This window comes from Thunnus maccoyii, chromosome 4 (assembly GCF_910596095.1).
Source record: "Thunnus maccoyii chromosome 4, fThuMac1.1, whole genome shotgun sequence".
Classification (NCBI taxonomy): domain Eukaryota; kingdom Metazoa; phylum Chordata; class Actinopteri; order Scombriformes; family Scombridae; genus Thunnus; species Thunnus maccoyii.
In genome coordinates, this window is record NC_056536.1 from 30,950,990 (window position 1) to 30,968,967 (window position 17,978).

At 41.3% G+C, this 17,978-nt stretch overlaps 1 protein-coding gene and 2 non-coding genes across 4 annotated transcripts; 2 read left to right on the plus strand and 1 right to left on the minus strand.

Moving 5' to 3' along the window:
• Positions 1-3,780: 3,780 nt before the first annotated feature.
• Positions 3,781-3,852, minus strand: trnae-cuc. Its single transcript has one exon. It is a non-coding gene; the product is annotated as a tRNA-Glu (tRNA).
• A 528-nt stretch (positions 3,853-4,380) lies between these two features.
• ppdpfb (pancreatic progenitor cell differentiation and proliferation factor b) lies at positions 4,381-11,433 on the plus strand. Of its 2 annotated transcripts, none has more exons than XM_042407962.1 (5): positions 4,381-4,505; positions 8,002-8,097; positions 8,947-9,024; positions 10,852-10,945; positions 11,151-11,433. In XM_042407962.1, the coding sequence occupies exons 2-5, from the start codon at positions 8,043-8,045 to the stop codon at positions 11,263-11,265; spliced, it is 342 nt and encodes a 113-aa protein (XP_042263896.1). In that variant the 5' UTR covers positions 4,381-4,505; positions 8,002-8,042; the 3' UTR covers positions 11,266-11,433. The 2 variants fall into 2 exon arrangements, with proteins under 2 accessions (XP_042263896.1, XP_042263894.1); XM_042407960.1 differs by lacking the exon at positions 4,381-4,505 and adding an exon at positions 6,413-6,587.
• trnas-aga lies at positions 4,980-5,061 on the plus strand. The gene has a single exon. It is a non-coding gene; the product is annotated as a tRNA-Ser (tRNA).
• Positions 11,434-17,978: the final 6,545 nt, after the last annotated feature.

Below are 17,978 nucleotides of genomic sequence, written 5' to 3' on the forward strand. Positions count from 1 at the left end.
AAAACCCAGAAAAAAAACCCCATTTTGTATTATATACTATTTTACACTGCTTTGCATAATGTTTTTACATAACTTTTATCAATATGTATAAATATATATGAATAAATATAGTCACTGATGCTGCTGAATGGTAGTAATCAGGTTGGGAGGTTAAAAAAAAAAAACACAACAAAAAAAAGCAGCAGGAGGCAAAACAAACTGAAAACACGAGGAAAACAAAGATGTGGGTCAGTTTCACAGATATGAGATATTGTCGGGGGGGGGGGGGGGGGGGGGGGGGGGGGTCTGTTTAAATTTGTTGGTTCATGTTTTTGAAACTGACTCATAACGAGCTGCGGTGGTTTTGTGACCCATCTGGGCGCAAGACTGATCAGACCAGAGCGAGAAGAGAACAAAGCTGAACTGGTTTCATTTGATGTGAGATGTGCTGCAGCAGCGTCGTATCTCCGCCATCTGCAAGTCAAAACTAAAACAAAGCACTTCTTAAGGATGGAAAAATGTTCTGAAACCTCTCGGACTGTGTTTCTCATGACTCTGGTTTGACTGCGGTTCGCTTCCTGGTGTTTTAACACACACACACACACACACACACACACACACAGAACTCAATGTGAGACGATGCTTTGCTGTGTACACTACCTGGTGAATGTCAACGCTTCTCTATCGGCCTTACTCACTTTAAATGGTTCACCTCTTTATTATAATTTAGCTGGTAGAAAAGAATTAGATTTTTTTTTTTTTTTTATTAAAGTTGTACAGATCGGTTTGATTGAAGGAAGGAAGGAGGGGGGGGGCAGTTAGTATGAGATATTTAGAGTCTGATGAAAACATGCTGCCATCGTAGAAACTCCAGCAACTTCTTAAAGGATACGGCTCATGATTCTCTATATTTTCATTATTGTCAACAAATCTCATGTTTGGAGCCGAACCGACAATGAATTAATCTACTTACAAGTATCGTCTGTGATTCCAAAGTCTGATATATCTTCTTCCTCTGTGCTGTAAACCTCCGTTATTGTCCAAAAACTATTAAAAACACATCAGTGAGTCACACGGCTGCACTGGGTGACATGTTCCTTCATCGTGAAGATGTTAGTTTGTTTAGAAACGGCTCCAAAGACTAATAACAGCATCATGTTTCCAGTCCGTGTAGAGTAGTTCTGTGTAAAGCTCTTGCACATGCTCAGTGGTGTCTGCTTTACACAGAACTACTCTCTGCAAGCTGAATGATCGCTGATTTTAATCTTTAGAGCCGTTTTCAAACAAAGGTGTCACCCAGTGCAGCGGTGTGACGTGTTTATAATAGTTTTTGGACGATAACGGAGGTTTACGACACAGAGGAATAAGATATATCAGGCTTTAGATACACACATGATACTTGTTAGTAGATTAATTCATTGTTGGTTTGGATCCAAACATGAGATTTGTTGACAATAAGAAAAAAGAAAGAAAGAAAAATTGCCAGCCTGATCCTTTAATGCACACAAATGCACTCCTCTTAACACACACTAATTGCCCTTATAACACACACACACACACACACGCTGCACGAGGCCAAACTAACAGAAGGTCACTGTTCGCTTGTAACGCTGTGCACCGACGCCGCCTGGTGATGAAACAGAAGCTCTTTACACACTAAACGGCCTCAGAAACTGTGACGGCAAACCTGAAAACACACACAGAGAGCTGTGTAGCACCGCCACTTTTCTCCTGAACATGAAAAAAAGAGCAGAAGGTTGAAGTCTAGTCTGTCTGGCACTATATTACCAGTTGATACAAGGGCAACACTGCCTCTGGTGGTTAAAATTTCCCAAAACAAGAAGTTAACTGCTACCAGATGTTGCCCTGCGTCACTGTTCTGGGGGGAACTTTTGCCAAAATTGTCTCAAAAATGTTGCTGAACTTTGAGTCATCTGATCATGGTAGGGTTTTTTTTTTTGTTTGTTGTTTTTTTTGAGGCAGTGGAAGTGTTGCCAAATATCCTTTTTTCACCCTTTTTACAACCACATACCCCCCCACCCCCTCCCACCACCACCACCAAAATGCTGCTCTTGTGTCCCGGCTCGACCTCAGCGCAGCAGAACGTCAACCAGCTGCTTATCGAGGCATTTTAAAAGGGTACAAACATTTTTTTTGGATCATTAAACCAAATTTAGGAAGGTTTAAACTGCCTTGTAGATCTGAGAAACATGCAGAATATTTTTAAACCACTGCGGCCAGATGAACCAGAATAACTCCTGACTGTCGGGCTTAATATGAACAAACATGAAATTAAAAAAAAAACAGCTTCATCACGACTTCCCATCAAACTGCTTCAACACTGTCGTCAGTGTGTCATAAAGTAAATGTTTGTTCTTGATTTATTTGTTTTGTGTTCATCATTTTGGTAGTTAATATATTCCTGTTAGGTGAATTATTCTTTTTTTTTTTTTTTGGCTTCTGTCGGTGTAGAGGTGAGACTTTAGAGATGATTTGTTGTTTTGTTCCAATTAATTTGCCATCAGTTAAAAAAAAAAAAACAAGTTGCCAACGTTTGAATATCTGTTACAAAAATCTCTCTTTCTGCCTCTGAACTTCATGGAGTCTCTTCACTTTCCGCTTCGCCGAGATTGGAAATGTAGACGCACGCTACAAGAAATGTAAATCTGAAGTCATTTGCTTGAGAATTTCCCTCTAAAATCATATTTTTCTGACACAAAGTGGAGAATTTTAGAAGGTTGAGGACATTTCTCTCATATGATGCCTTGTTAGGGAAATTATTTCACCTTGTACACTCCGTTATTAAAGAAAACTAAGATTTTAAGACTGAAATCCTGATGAAATGACTTCAGATGGACTTGTTTTTGTAGTGTAGCCGCCGCCTGTTTAAAGCTGCATCGGTTTTTGGGGAGATATGACGGATAGAAAAGGATGATGATGATGTACTTTTAGTTTTGGGTGCCAGGAAGTGCAGCACATGACGAGGCTGCAGAGGCTGGACGACAGTAGAGTATTTATAGCTTTATTTAGGTCCTGGGCCTAGCTGATGTAGAATATTAAAAGGGATCAGATTTGGAAGATCATGGTGAATGAATTAAAAAACATTTTTTTTTGGTTTTGTTGTATATGTTTGGATATCAATAAAGCATTCCTTTAAGTGAAGAAGTTCTTTGTGGTCAATATTTCAAATTTGCCAAAGGTGGTACAGAATTTATCCTTTCAGTTTGTCAAGTGTGTAAAGACGACGCAAATGCTAGAATCTAAAATTCTAACTATGTTTCTGAAAGCTGCATTTCAGTCCAAAATAAAAAGGATTTAAAGACATTTTTCACTGAAATTCAGTCAGAAAAGAGTCGTCATAGAGGTGTCAAACAATACAGGTCTGGTTTGGATTTGATGGGCCCCAAAGACACTTGTAAGAAATATTACATCATGACTGGGACAAATTTATATTTAATAATTTGGGAATTTATTTAGTGGGTACAGCATTTTCACTGTACATTCCAGATATTACATAAATGTTTCTTTTCAGTATAAAGGGCAGGAAAGAACATCTTTCATATCTATCATATTCATTCAATGTGTTGTCCATCCACCCTGTCAGTCCTCTTCACTCGCCTTTAAGAGAAAATAAAACTGCATTGTTCATATGGGCTTATTAAAAAGTATCGTTCAACTAAAATAACCAGTTTCCATGACAGACCAATCAAGTGTAAAATAAATCAAGTGTATACGTTAACTCATATAACGCAAGTTGTGGCCACGGATTCAATCTGGCTGTTAAAGCCGCAAAAGAACTTGTTCCCTGACCGGGAATCGAACCCGGGCCGCGGCGGTGAGAGCGCCGAATCCTAACCACTAGACCACCAGGGATAGTTGAAGATACGGGGGCTCAACTGCGTATTTAAATATAACAGGCATACGGTTCTATCCAGCTCTATACCACAAGGAAACGTTGTCCAGCCACTGTTTTTCGATCCTTGCCTTTCGAACTCAAGCTAAAGCCATAACGTGTTCGCCTCCTACCAGACAGCAACCTCCGGGGCTGAAAAATGAAGCCATCACGGAAGTGCCAAAAACTGCAGTTCCTCAAATGGCCACTTGAGGCTGGCTGCAAAAGTGAGTCAGTCCCCATAGACCCCCATGTTAAAATGCCCAACTTTACAGCAGAAATAAACATGATTACAGCCTGGTACAAAAAACGGTTTTGGTCTCTATAGCTAATCTTCCCGCTCAAGACAACTGTACAGGGGGGTTAATTTTCACAATAACTCACTCGTTTAATTTTATTAAAGTTTAAAGGTATGCATAACCGTAGCCGCTTTGAGTGACATGTGGATGACGTCACGTGCAAGTCGCTACCATGGTAACAACATTGGTTAGGTAAGGTAACACGCGAAACGCCAGATTCATTGAGTATAGCCGTAACCGTGGCTATTTGGGTGTGTTTTCAGGTCACTTATCATCATTTATCAGGTCAGTTAATTGGAACATTGTGGGTCGAGTCGGATGATCAGTTTCTTCCGGTAAGTACATTTTTACTATAACGGTTTTAAGCCTGTTTTTTCGCTAGCAAAAATTAGCATTAGCATGATCACAGTTACCCATACAGTGTAAGTGCAGTCAAATTCGAACTTCTGGCTCCAAAAATCCAAGATGGCGACCGTCAAAATGCAAACTCGAGGCTTCATCAAAGAACTTACATTGATTCTAAATAGAGTATGGTGCTTCTATACTCCTGGGCTTCATGTTCGAAACAGGAGGTCAATTTCTTTTCCCACGATGAAGTCATGACCTGCCCTACTCTGCTTCTGATTGGCTCGTTGCCTCCGATTGGTTGAGGTTTAGGCATGAGGAGTGAGATTGGTTAGAGTTAGGGTAACGATATCAGGTCAAGCCAATCAGAGGCCAAGAAGGGCAAGCAATGATTTCCCAAACTGGAGTCAACTTACCAATGAGTCGTATCAGTCGGTATCGCGAGATTTGAGTGCACCTGGCAGGTTGTCGTGGCCGAGTGGTTAAGGCGATGGACTAGAAATCCATTGGGGTCTCCCCGCGCAGGTTCGAATCCTGCCGACAACGCACCGCTTTTGTGTCGCTTCAAAGTCAAGTTTTATCACACCGTCGCCCTGTTTGGCACTATCTGTTTTGTTTTCTGTAATAACTGTGTGATTTTCAACATATAGGCCATACAACAAACAAAAATACCCACGTATGTCTCCTTTATCAATTGAAAACGTCTTTTCCCACCAACCAAATCACCTTTTTTCCCTGATGTTAACTGAGTGCTGCAATTATTGAGTTTCACCACGAGAGAGCGCTGCTCGTACAGGGGTTGTGTTCAGGTTAGACACATGCTCTCCGTGGATAGTCAAATATAATGAACAGTCAGTGATAAGACAGAATACTGTGTGACACTATGAAAACCACTGAGCCCTGTTTCCTTTAACTGTGCGACATGTAGGCTGAAGAATACAGAGAAACATGGTAACAAAAGGCTTGACCCAGACTAACTATTGTGAAAATTATTGTAACAAGGGAGGAAAAAAAACATAAAAATGTAATAAGACGGCAAAACAACCCCCACCTGTGAGTCACTTGTGGATTTTTACACTGAGCAATCTATAAACAATGAAGACAAACAGTATGCATCACATGTTGTTGATACATTTTGATAAATACGGTAAAGCGGGTGAAACAAAATGAATCAACATCAGGGAGAGGTCCAATGTCAATGATAATAAAATCTAACCTAATGTTGCAAATAATGGTTGAATTTACAACAAAGAGTTTGTTCCAGCCGCCCACGATTCGAAGTTTGGAAACTTAGTATCTGAGGATAAAGTTAAAGATTGATAGATCTAAAATGCCACAGCAGCCACCTGACATAAATCCAAATCAAAATACAAAAACAAAGAGGCATCAAAGGGGAAAGAAACGAATTAAATTAAAGGTTTAATTATATACACTCCAATATAAAATATGAAAATATTACGAATACAACAGATGTGATGGATAATGAAATGAAATTTAAAAAAAATCCCCACTGTCAGAGGAGGAGGAAAATGGCAGAACAGTTGTATAAATGATGAATAATTTTCAAGAAACAGGAAAATCCGGTACGTTTTTCAAGATATATCTATTTTGGGTGGGGGTAGGAGGGTTGATGTCAATCAATATAAGAAAATATGACAAATATGAGTTAATTTTTGCATAATTCAGAGAAACATGTGAAATAAGATACGGTTTTATGTCTTTATGCTTTGTGTTATAATATGAAAAGCTGTAAAAGCTCAATGTTTGGACTGTACTTCTGTTTATTGACCAAATAAAGATGTAAAAAAAAAAAAAAAAGTTAAGGGCGGGTGAGCAGTCTTCGCCCCGCCCCCGACTGATGCTACGTCACTATCCCCTTCTGTATAAAAGCACGCGCAGCCGGTTAGAGCCAGAAAGAAACAGCGTTATTATCCGCTCGGACGTTGGAGGGTTATATTTACCCAAAACTTATTTTCAAATGGGCCCCGTCGCCTAGCGTTTACTCCCCCAGCCTCGCTGACTGAGTTGAATCGGGTGCTACTGAACATCGAGCACGTCTGGGTCCCTGAAAGGTGAGGGGGTTTGTGCTGTTGTGGTGTGGGGGGTTATAAAATGGTGGTGGAAGGGTTGTTTGGATGGGGATTCCTGCTAAGGGGGCGAGCTAACAATGCTAAAGTGCTAAATGGCTTCAGTTGCATAACCTTAACTGTTAGGGTGGCTTTTGTTTGGGGAAAAAACGTTAAAACAAAACATTTGGTTTGTAGTTAAGTCACGCTGTATTCTGGTTTTCATTTGAACCAACACCAACCGTCCTATCACCAGTGGTGTCAACACGTAAAACGTCAACTCAACAGTATAGATTTAGTTTTTGTCTTTGTCTTTTTGTCCTCGGTTAAAGAGGAAGTGACCAGCTACACGTTTATTTTTTCCATCTTCCTTTTTAAGACATATTTCATTTATACTCACCATCACTTTTGAGTTATGTCTTAACATCGTTTCGCTTGTCATGAAACAGAATAACAAGCAAAATGTCGGTTTGGTGCAGTGACAGTCTTAATGTAAACAAGACCCCTGCATAACATGGGGTGACGCCATTATATTGAAGCAGTGGACGTGATTTACCAGTTTCTCCTGCTGACTAAACACTGTTAACCTCTCCGGTTCTATAAATTAAGTATTTTGGCCGTGAGAAATGACCAGTTTATATGCATTTAATTTACAGTTTTGTTTGTATCATATATGATGTTGTTCGAAGCAGCGAGTGTGTTTTTTTCTGCCATACACAGCCGGAGTCAGTGATGTCTTTGAGGCTGTTTTTGTTTGTGTTTTTTTTTTTTTTTGCATATGAATATTGCTAAAACGATTAGTGTTTTAATCTACAGCAATTTTAGTAACTGATTTATTGCTTAAGTCATTTAGGGACGGGGGGAAAAGCCAAACATTTGCTTGCTGTAGTAAACCATTAATCAAAAAAGGAAAAAGAAAACCATACCATATCATTTGTCGTCCTAAATTTTAATAATAGATTGTTTTCTTTACATTAAAGTGCCAACAATTCTGTGGTTCCAGCATCTTAAGTGTGAAATGTGTGGGTTTCAATATGTTAACTGAATATCTTTGAGTTTAGAAATGTTGGTTGGACAAAAAAATAGATTTTCAATATGTCAAAATGAATTTTTAACTCTTTTTCTGGCATTTTATAGACCAAACGATTTGATCAAGTGAGAAATGTTGATCAAAAATGAAAATAACTGTTAGTTGCAGCCCTAATTTCAGTAATTGGTTAATTATACATTAATATAAATCAATGACAAAATGATTTATCAAGATAATTATAGATATAAGATTGAAATTAGATAACTCTCAGTTAATTCTATTGTGAAATCATCATTGCTGGCTTCCGGAGTATGAAGAAATCTCTGCACTGCTTTGGTGATTAATATGAGTCAGTCTGGTTTTGCTCATACTGTTCCCTTTCCCTTCCAGGTTTCCATCAAGCACAGCACAGAGCCACCAACAACAGTAGAATGGCAGCTATTCCAGCAGGCGGTTCTCTTGTGGCGACCACTGACTACTACCGAAGTGAGTCCCTCTCCCTCTAGTCCCCGATCACATCGGTACACTGGGTCAAATTAACACCTTCCTCCTATCTGGTGACTTACGATTACTCTGCCTTTGGATTTACACTTTATTCCTGCTACATAAAGCATCATTAAAGTGCTTAAAAAATATAATGAGTCACAGTGGCATTTATAAGATGACTAGTGTGTGTGGGAAGTGACATCACTTGAGGCAATTCATCAGAGTCTGGGAAGCTGAAGTATAAAGAGCTTTATACAATTTGTCTTTACACGTGCATGAACTGTCCGAGACTGTAAACAGTGATGGGTGGAGTAACGGTTCCTCCAGCCAGACTTGTTTAAGCAGCGCAATGAGGCGAAAAATTACAGGAAGTTTTCTCAGGACAACACCCTTCCTTTTTGTCCTTTTTGTTCCCATATCAGGGAGTAGCATCACATTAATCTCTAACTATCTTTGGCTTTAGGATCATATATGGTTCTGCATGTGTGAATATTTGTTCCCTGGAGAGTTAAATAGACTTTGTTTCAGTAAATCAAATGAGAAGTGTGAACTGCAGCTTCGGACTCGTCCCTCAGGCGAGGGTTATATAACCAGAGGAAAAAGGATTTTAATTTTCCACCACCCACTGATGCACTCTTCCTCATTTTAGGCGAATGTTTACATATAATGCAAGTTCTCCGTTAGGCTCAAAGAATGAACCCTTCAGTGTAATCCATGCAAAATGAACCAGGATTCCAAACAGAGAGAGTTAGCTCCTCTCTACCTGTTGCATTTCACATGTTTAAATTTGGTTTACTGTGTTTAAACCAAACACTTTTTCACCTCCTTCTGCTCATTCTCTCCCCGCAGGGCGCATCGGCTCTACGTCCAGCAGCAGCTCTTGTGGCAGTTCGGAGTACAGCGGAGAGGTCATCCCGCACCATCCAGGTGAGTGTTTGTGTATATATATATGGAAAAAAGAACATTGAGAAAGTCTTTGTACACAATTTAAACCCTTGTGGGAAGTGAAAACTCACTATCAAGACACTACTTCACTGACACATCTGTCCTACTGTACATAAAAGGTTTTATTGGGTAAACTCTAGTAAAGTGCTTCAGATGAACTGAATCAAAGATGCAGCCAAGAAGCTTTCTGACTTCTGGTTTTCAGGTCAAGGAATAAAAGCACTCAGCGTCAAGATAGAACACATCCACTACTGGGGGAAAAAATGAATCATTTGTGGTTTTGGACAGAACAGTTTGTTCTGCTCAGCAGCAGCAGCAACAAGAAGGCGTGTCTGGGCCACATCCAGATGTCTATCCAAGCAAATCTCCATGAGTTTTAAATGTTTTGTTTTTTTTTTCCAACTCGCTCATTTCCTGTGTGCAGTTTGGGCAAAGATTTCATAAGATAGTAGCATTGCTCAACCTACGTCACACCACCGCTCACTGATCTGGTAATATTGCGAGCAGAGCGTCAGTTTCTGAAACCTCAGGATTGCTGCGGTTGAGTCAGCTGTTGCCTCAGACCCAACAGTTGCGTCATCCCGGACACCTAGCTCAGGTTGTTCTAGTCTGATCTGGCTCTTTCTAATCCAGCAGGAAAGTAGTTTTAAGTCATCTGTTTTCACTTTTCTCTCAGGATTTTGGGGGGGGGGGATTTCTTTAACCTGCCACTCCCACTCAGGATTCAGCCATCAGTGTTAGCATAAAAAAGCATCCCAGCCCTTGGCACACGTGTGTTTTCAGCCCCACTGGTGGACCAGTATCACTGTCAGCACCGGTTAATATCTGCTGACTTCACCAGTAATCCTGGATCAGTGTGTCAGTGTAGCTTTATGTAAAAACCATCTGTGCTGCCAGTTAAGTGCTGGCTCAGGGTTGAGTTGTCATGCCTGCTTTAACCACTCGGTCAGCTTTTTAATGGTGTCAGTGCCAAAATTGTCTCTCTCTCTCACACACACACACACACACACACACACACACACACACACACACACACACACACACACATACTCCCTCTGCCAGAGTACTGTACATGAAAGTAGGTGAAAGGGGAAAAATGTGTGCGCATATATACACAGCTCGGGGCACATGCCTTTCGTTACTGTTTATATTCTTTGTGTAACGGAATTAAAATGAACTGGAAATGACAAAAAATTGCATAAGAGGAATATTTTAGATGTTTTCATTCAGGCAGGCAGGAGACTAGTCCACATGGATGACTGTCAAATAGTTTTTTTGGGGGGGGGGGGGATATACGTGTCCCTCGCTGACACCAATTTGAAAATAATTTGACCTAGAAGCTAATCTCGGCACACAGCAGTCGTACTGTAAATATAAATGCAGCTGCTCAGTCGCCGATTGAGTTGTCAGACAGTCTTGTTTGACACGGAGCCAAGCACGCGGCTGAGTCCTGAGAGGGGAAACCCGAGTCACAGCTCCCGCAGAGTGTGTGTGTCTGATGAAACGCACACACTCAACTCAAACACTCGCTACAACAACTCCCAGTAGACTACAGTTTCTGGTACTTTCCTCAGTTCACAATGAAGATTAATCTGATGAGGAATGTTAAAACCTTAATCCACACTGTCCTGGAGTGTTAAAATATCAAATTAGTTCACGTGACGCCTGTTAATGAAGGCTTTTGCATTCGCAAATCTGGCTCTGGAAGTAAATATGAACAAATAAAAGAAAGCTGCCTTCACAATTCAAACCTCCAGAAAGTAGGTTAAATAATTTAAAGCCTCATGCCTTCATTATCTGCCTCCACAGGACTCCCCAAGCAGGACTCTGGCCATTGGTGGTCCAGTTTCTTCTTTGGGAAGCAGCCAGGGATGACCCCTCTGACTGAGGAGGCACAGCAGAAGTAAGTACAAGCGCACACACACACTCACACGCTGCTGACTCATCCCCTAACGCTTCCACTGTATGCTGTTTCTTCTAATCCTGGTCCTAATCTCACAGCGTCAAAGTCAAACCACCCTTTCTATTACGCAGTATAAAGAATCTTTTTTTTTTTTTTTTTTTTTTTTTCTCAATCTAAATATATCTCTATCTCTCGTCTCCCTCAGGGCGGGGGTCCCAGGTGCGGTGACGAATGGTCAAATCACCTGCGTCGCCAGGGAGATGGTGATGCGACGTCAGGTGAGTGAGAGCAGCGACGCAGGAAGCCCCACCTCCTCCTGATCCCGCTGCGTCACACCCATCCACACCGCACCTCGGGGGGAGTCCAACCAGCGACCAATGCTAGGTGACGGGAGGATGTCCCGTTTACAACCTTTTTTTAGTTTTTAGTTTGTTTTTTTTTTAATTCATTGTAGTATAGGCTGCCTTACTTGTTTTTGTTTTGTAACCTTGTTTTTTTTATTGACAACCAAAAAAAAAGAACTGAAAAATTCACAAAAAAAAAAAAAATGACGATGATGCAACTGATAAGCTCCTGTTTGTTTTTTTTTTTTTTTAACATTTGTACTGTTCTGTGTTTGTAATACTGTGGTGCATTGACACACTGTGGTGCATTCACACGCCTTTTGTCAAATGTTTTTCACTTTTGTCACCCTGTGATTGCAAATGCAATAAAGTAGACTCTTGCAGCCTAATGTTCTGTGTTTTGGGTTTACTTCTTTGTTCCTCTCATACACTGAATTTAAAGCAAAAATACACATAAGAACATGATTTTGACTGTTAATAAGATGCTCACCAGTTTATTTTTAATGACTAAGTGATGCGTCCATAGCTGTTGGCTGAAAAAGCCTTATAAGGACCTCGGAGGACAAAGTGTCTGTTTGCCAGGGAGTGGTTGACTGGTTTTGTACAGGGCTATTCCAGGAACAGAGTAAACACAGAAAGAGCAGTGCTTCACATCCTCCCAACTGTCGCTGGTAAACCCAGAATGTGGAGTTGTGTAACTCTTGGCACAGTGTCTAAACACACATCACATCTGGAAACTGGTTCCAGCAGTTCACATGGATTTTAAAAAAAAACAAAAAACACTCCTGCTCCAATTTGGCTTAAATCAATTCAATCTGTTTCTTTTTTGTCTTTTCAAATTAAAAGTTTCAACTGTATTTGTGAAACGGGACAAATTTTAGATGCGTTTCTGCTTCCAAAGTCAACACAAATTTCACATTCCTTCAACTTCCTCTCAGAATTATTTGTCTAGCGAAAGCCGAGGCTTTCCTGAGGTTACAAAACGAATGAATGAATGTTGATAATGTAAAATCAACTTGTGAATTGCTTGCAGTGCCACAGGTTTGGAGTCCAGCAGCATTTATTTCATGCTCCCCTTACTCTCTGCTGTGCACAGTCACAAAGAAAGAAAGGCAAAAGATGATGTAGGCCTATTAATGAAGCAATAATTCATTTACATTTTGCCTGCACTGATAAATAGATGTTCACAAAATGGTCACAGCTTGCTGCAGGGTGCTTCTGGAAGACAATACAGAAAAATGTCAGTTCAGTACACCCAACGTGAAGGGGAGATAGTCAAATATACTTAATGCAAATCATCTCAAGCACACTGTCTACTACGAGGTTGGTCATATGGGTTTTCATGCCATTTTATCAGTTGGTTTGAACTTGACAGCGGTTTCTTTTTATTAATAAAGTCCGTCATTATTTTGACCTGGCAGACCATATTTAGCTTCTAAACTCTCCATTAAACGCACCTTCTATAATGAGGCGGGTTATTTAAACCGTCAGTTCTCCGCCCTCTGATTGTGTTTGTGATGCAGCTGCTTGTTGCTTATTTTGACTTGCCAATCAACTCTACTGTGAGTTTACTGTAAACTCTTTTTAATACCACTATCGCTAGTGCAGGATTATATAAACAAAACAAGCTACCAATACGGGTGTTTTTATAGAGGAATATTAATGTTTGTGTCGCTTTTAACTGCTGCTAGCAGCTACACCGTTCATCGACCGTTGGTCATATCAACAAGCTGCAAACGCCATTTTAAACCGTAAATCAGGAGTTTCTGTTCCTGCTGTTTGAGACCATCAGCGAGGACGACCCTTCCTTCACTTTACCACGGTAAGGGCTGCTTATGCTAACTTAGTTTGTGTTTTTGTGTGAGTGGATGTCTTGGCCTGGTCCGCTTTTTGTTTGCCTAAAAACTATGATGCTGCCCAACAATGTCACTGGCCATCTAATGCTGTTGGTGGATATGATATTTGTGGCTGATGTTATGGTATCTGCTGCATGGACGTATTATAAGCATAGACTGTAAAAAAAAAAATAATGTATGTAGCCACAGTGATATTACCCGTTAATTTGCGGACTCCCGTTTGGTTTTGAAGCTTGAGTTTTCATTTTGACCGTTGCCATCTTGGATTTTTGGAGCCAGAAGTGACCATATATGGACAAGAGGGTGGAGCTGACCCTAATGCTAGCTGCTAGCTTGGTTAGCACAGTGTATTTATAGTCCAGCAGCTAATACTAATTTTTTGCGAGTGAAAAACAGGCTTAAAACCATTAAAACAAAATGTACTGAAAGGGTCTTTTAGTACAACGAAACACTGAACAAAATTTTTTTAGGCGACCAAACTGTTACAGTTAACTTTCATAAACTGAAAAGATACTGATGGCTACTATATCGATGGCTACAGCCATATGTTATAAGGGATTGTTGGGCCAAGCCATACGACAGCTGAATACAACAGACATTGTGGCACACGAGGTCATTGACGGGACCAACACTGAGGACCACCTCTACTCAACTGAGAGCATAGGACCAGTCCTCAGGCAGGAGGAAATGGTTCACCAATCTAAGAATGAGTGGTGAGTCTCAGAGATGTCAGCTAGATTCAGGGGCAATATGTGGTGTGATGAGCATAAAAGACAAGAGGAGACTGGCACCTGAGGTGAAGCTACTACCGCGCCAAACCAAGTTAGTACTGTACTCAGGCCAAACAATATGCTCTATTCGGAACAGATGGAATGTGTTGTGAGGGGCAAAGCACATAAACTGGACTTTGAGATAGTGAGAAGCAATCAGAGACCCCTTTTGTCAGGCTAAACCAACGAGCGCTTTGGCTTAATGAAATTCACCATCCCTGAGGAGCTTCTTAAGGTAGAGCATAGCAGCACACAGCCCCTAACCAAACAGCAGCTCGTTAGCACCCATGATGATGTCTTCAGTGGCCCCATTGAATTGCTCCCAGGGGAAGAGCTGGGCAGGAAAATAGCCCCAGTACAAGCTTCCCCACGTAATTTGGATGTGGCACTCAGGGATGCAGTTAAGGCCCAGCTGGACAAACACAAGAGAGAGGGTCACTTGGCCTCAGTGTCAGAGCCCACCAAGTGGATTAGCAACATGGTGATAGTCAGACAGCCAGAGAAACTCAGGATCTGTATTGAGCCTATGTCACTCAATCAAGCTTTGAGGATGTCTCATTACATAATGCCAGCCCTTGATGATGTATTATATAAACTGCCCAAGGCTCGCATCTTCACCCTTGTCGATGCACGTGATGCCTTCCTACAGTGTCAACTAGACGAGGACAGCAGTTACATGACCACATTCTGGACATCTTGGGGCAGGAAGCGCTGGTTGGAGCTGCCATTTGGTGTATCCGTAGCCCCTGAAGCATACCAGCGAAAACAGCACCAACTACTGGCAGGGCTCAATGGGGTAGGACCCATTGCAGACGACATACTAATAGTTGGCTGCGGGGAGACAGATGAGGCTGCCATACAGGATCATGATACAAAGCTGATAGCACTCATGGAGAGGTGCAGAGAAGTTGAGCTAAGACTGAGTCTAAAGAAGCTGCAGTTCAAAGTCAGAGAAGTCAAGTTCCATGGGCACATTCTGTCAGCAAAGGGACTCACGGCAGACCCAGAAAAAATCAGGACAATCCAAGAAATGCCCCACCCCACAGACGCTACGGCAGTGCAGCGGTTCATAGGGTTTGTGACCTACCTTGCAAAGTTCATGCCACGTCTCTCTCAGGGATGTGAGCCAAGGATGTGACATGGCACTGGCTACCTAAGCATGACACAGCAGTTGAGGAAATCAAGCACCTGGTCACAGCAGCTCCAGTCCTGAGATATTATGGCATGACCTAGCTGGTCACCATCCAGAGTGATGCAAGCCAGAAAGAACTTGGCTGCTGTCTACTACAGGATGGTCAGCCAGTTGGGTTTGCATCCCGGGCTCTAACACAAACAGAACAAAATTATGCACAAATCGAATAGGAATGCCTGAGCATTGTGTTCGCACAGGCCAGAGACACTTTGTACTGGCCCAACATGCAAGGTTAGATCAAGGACTATGTGAGCCAGTGCTCAGCATGCAATGAATACTCACATGAACAACAGAGAAACAATGTCACGTGCACTCCCCACATGGCCATGGCAGATCTTTAGCATGGATCTGTTCAGACAAGAAGGCAAAGACACACCCACAGAGGGCATGCATCAAAGACTGGCAGCAGAAAGACTGTTGGCTCAGAGACTGAAGACTCCTCTCCCAGTCTCTGACACAATCATGGAGTTCCTGAAAAGCTGCGGGCTAAACACCAAATAGCCAAATTCTAGTACGACAAGTCAGCCAGAGATCTGCCTGAGCTGTCTATTGGTCAAGGTATCAGAATGAAGCCTCTACCTGGAGACAGGACTGGCAGGTGGAGGAAAGGAGTGTGTCTTCAACAGGTGGGCCCCAGATCATACCTGGTGGATGTGGAGGGGATCTTCTACTGGCGTAATCGGGTGGACCTGAGACCAGCAGAAAAGGAAACTCTAAGACACCACCCTGAGCAACACATCAGGCTGCACAGTAGTCCTGCCCAAACCACAGTGGACAAGGATAAGGACGGTGACACTTTAGACAGAGCAATGAGCAGCCAAGAACTCAGGCTGGACAGGCACCTTAATAAAATTTAAACAGTGAGTTATATAAAAATTCACCCCCATGCAGTAGTCTGGAACGGGAAGATTAGCTGAAGAGACCAACACCGTTTTTTGTACGTGTAAACGTGTTTATTTCTGCTGTAAAGTTGGACATTTTAACATGGGGGGTCTATGACATTGGCTCGTGACGGATGTCTTCATATGGTCATCTGCTCTGCAGTGCTAACATTATGGTGTTTTTCCATTATTTTGGGGGTAGTCACGCTGACCCATGACTCGAGTCAAACTGGCACGCTGTGGTTGTTTTTCCATTACACAGCACTGCAAAGAAAAATAAGTAGTTTACTTGTCGTATTCGCCTGCATTAGAACTGATCTGCTGAACAAAGGGCTCCAAATATCTCCATGTGTTGTTGTGTCGACTGGTTTTTAGCGCTGCTAACGAAGCTGCACTAACTTGGTGAGGATGTTTCATTTCCTGTAAATTCTTCACGATATGTCTCCCGTTATTTAGTCATTTAGAAGCTTTTAATTTGAAGCAGTGAAGCAGTAAAGCAGGAAATGATGGGTTTGCATCAGCGGTAACTTAATGCAACTCTGATACAGCTGCCCCTCGGCAGGCTTCCGGAAAGCTGGCCAGTCAGAACAGAGTGGGCTCATGGGGAGAGGGTCCTTAAAGAGACAGGAGCGAAGACTGCCTGTTAGAAACGGGCTGAACTGAGGGGCTGCAGAAAGGGCCAGGAAAAGATAAAGGAGTTTTTTGAACTGTGAATCGTGCAAAGCTACTCTGGTGGAGTCCCAGAATAAAAATAAAGAGCTGGAAATTAACATAATAGGTCCCATTTAATTATGCCAGTAAAACATCCCGCCTACAAAGTGCTGTATCAAAGTGGAATAGAATTCTTTCTATTCTATTGTCAAATACTTAATGCCTCTTCTGAAATGGCCTGTGTTGAACAATGAAAAAAAATTATAAATATACATACTATTATAACTATTAAGTAGGCTAATACTTACGTATATATTTAATTATTACATTTATGAAGGAATCACAGCAAAAATTTGTAAAATATTCATTCAGAATTTCATTTATTAAACAACAAAAACTTTCAAATCATGGGTTCAGATTTACAAATTCTGAGTGTTCCAAATAGAAAGACATGAAGACATGATGAGAGAGGCAAAAAGTGAGCAATGGACATAAATTAAAACTAGAAAAATCCAGCACTGTCAGGATTTTGCGAAACCAGGCAATCTCAAACTTTTTCCATGTCAAAATAGATGCACAATAGATCACAGACCCGTGTTTTAGAGGATTTTGTCTGAAAGAATCCCCTCTAAGAAGATACATTCCTTGGAAGTTAGTGCAATAAAAGTGAGATTAATCTATTTATCCTTTTGCTGGGAACTGCCTGCAGCCCTCTCAATAACCCCTGGTGGTCTGTGGATCCCAGTTTGGGAACCTTTCTTCTAAACAACAAACAAAATGAGTGGTTGGTGTCAGAAGCCCATGCAAACAAAAAAAAAAAACAGATGTGTTTTTTGCTGTGGTGTCACCATAGATACCGTTGGTGTCTTGTAGGAGGTCAGTGATCAGCAGTTGGCTTTCTTCCTCCAAAAAACAAAAAAACGACACCCAAAAAAGTCATATTTAAATGCACAATCGCATAGTTTGTCTTGTATGTAATGATGGTTTGGCAAGCAACTTCCTAGTCTCTGCTGTGATGAGCTTTGATGTGTGCTTGCAGGAAATGTCTATATTGTGAAATCACATGAATAAATCTGATCCCTCAAATAAATTTACAGTTTTTTTTGACACATGACTTTTTGCGGTCTTATGTTCTCACGCTAATTTCAAAACTCACATATCACAGAGCTTATTGCTGCACTTTTTTATCGCTGACTGTGCTGCTAACCGGCATTCAGAATAACATGACTCACCTTGGCAGCAGTGTTGATAGTTGTGATTCATAGTCAGTCTTTTTTCAGTGTAACCTTGTACTATGTTGTACTCTATATTTCATGGTACTATATTCATTACATCTTAT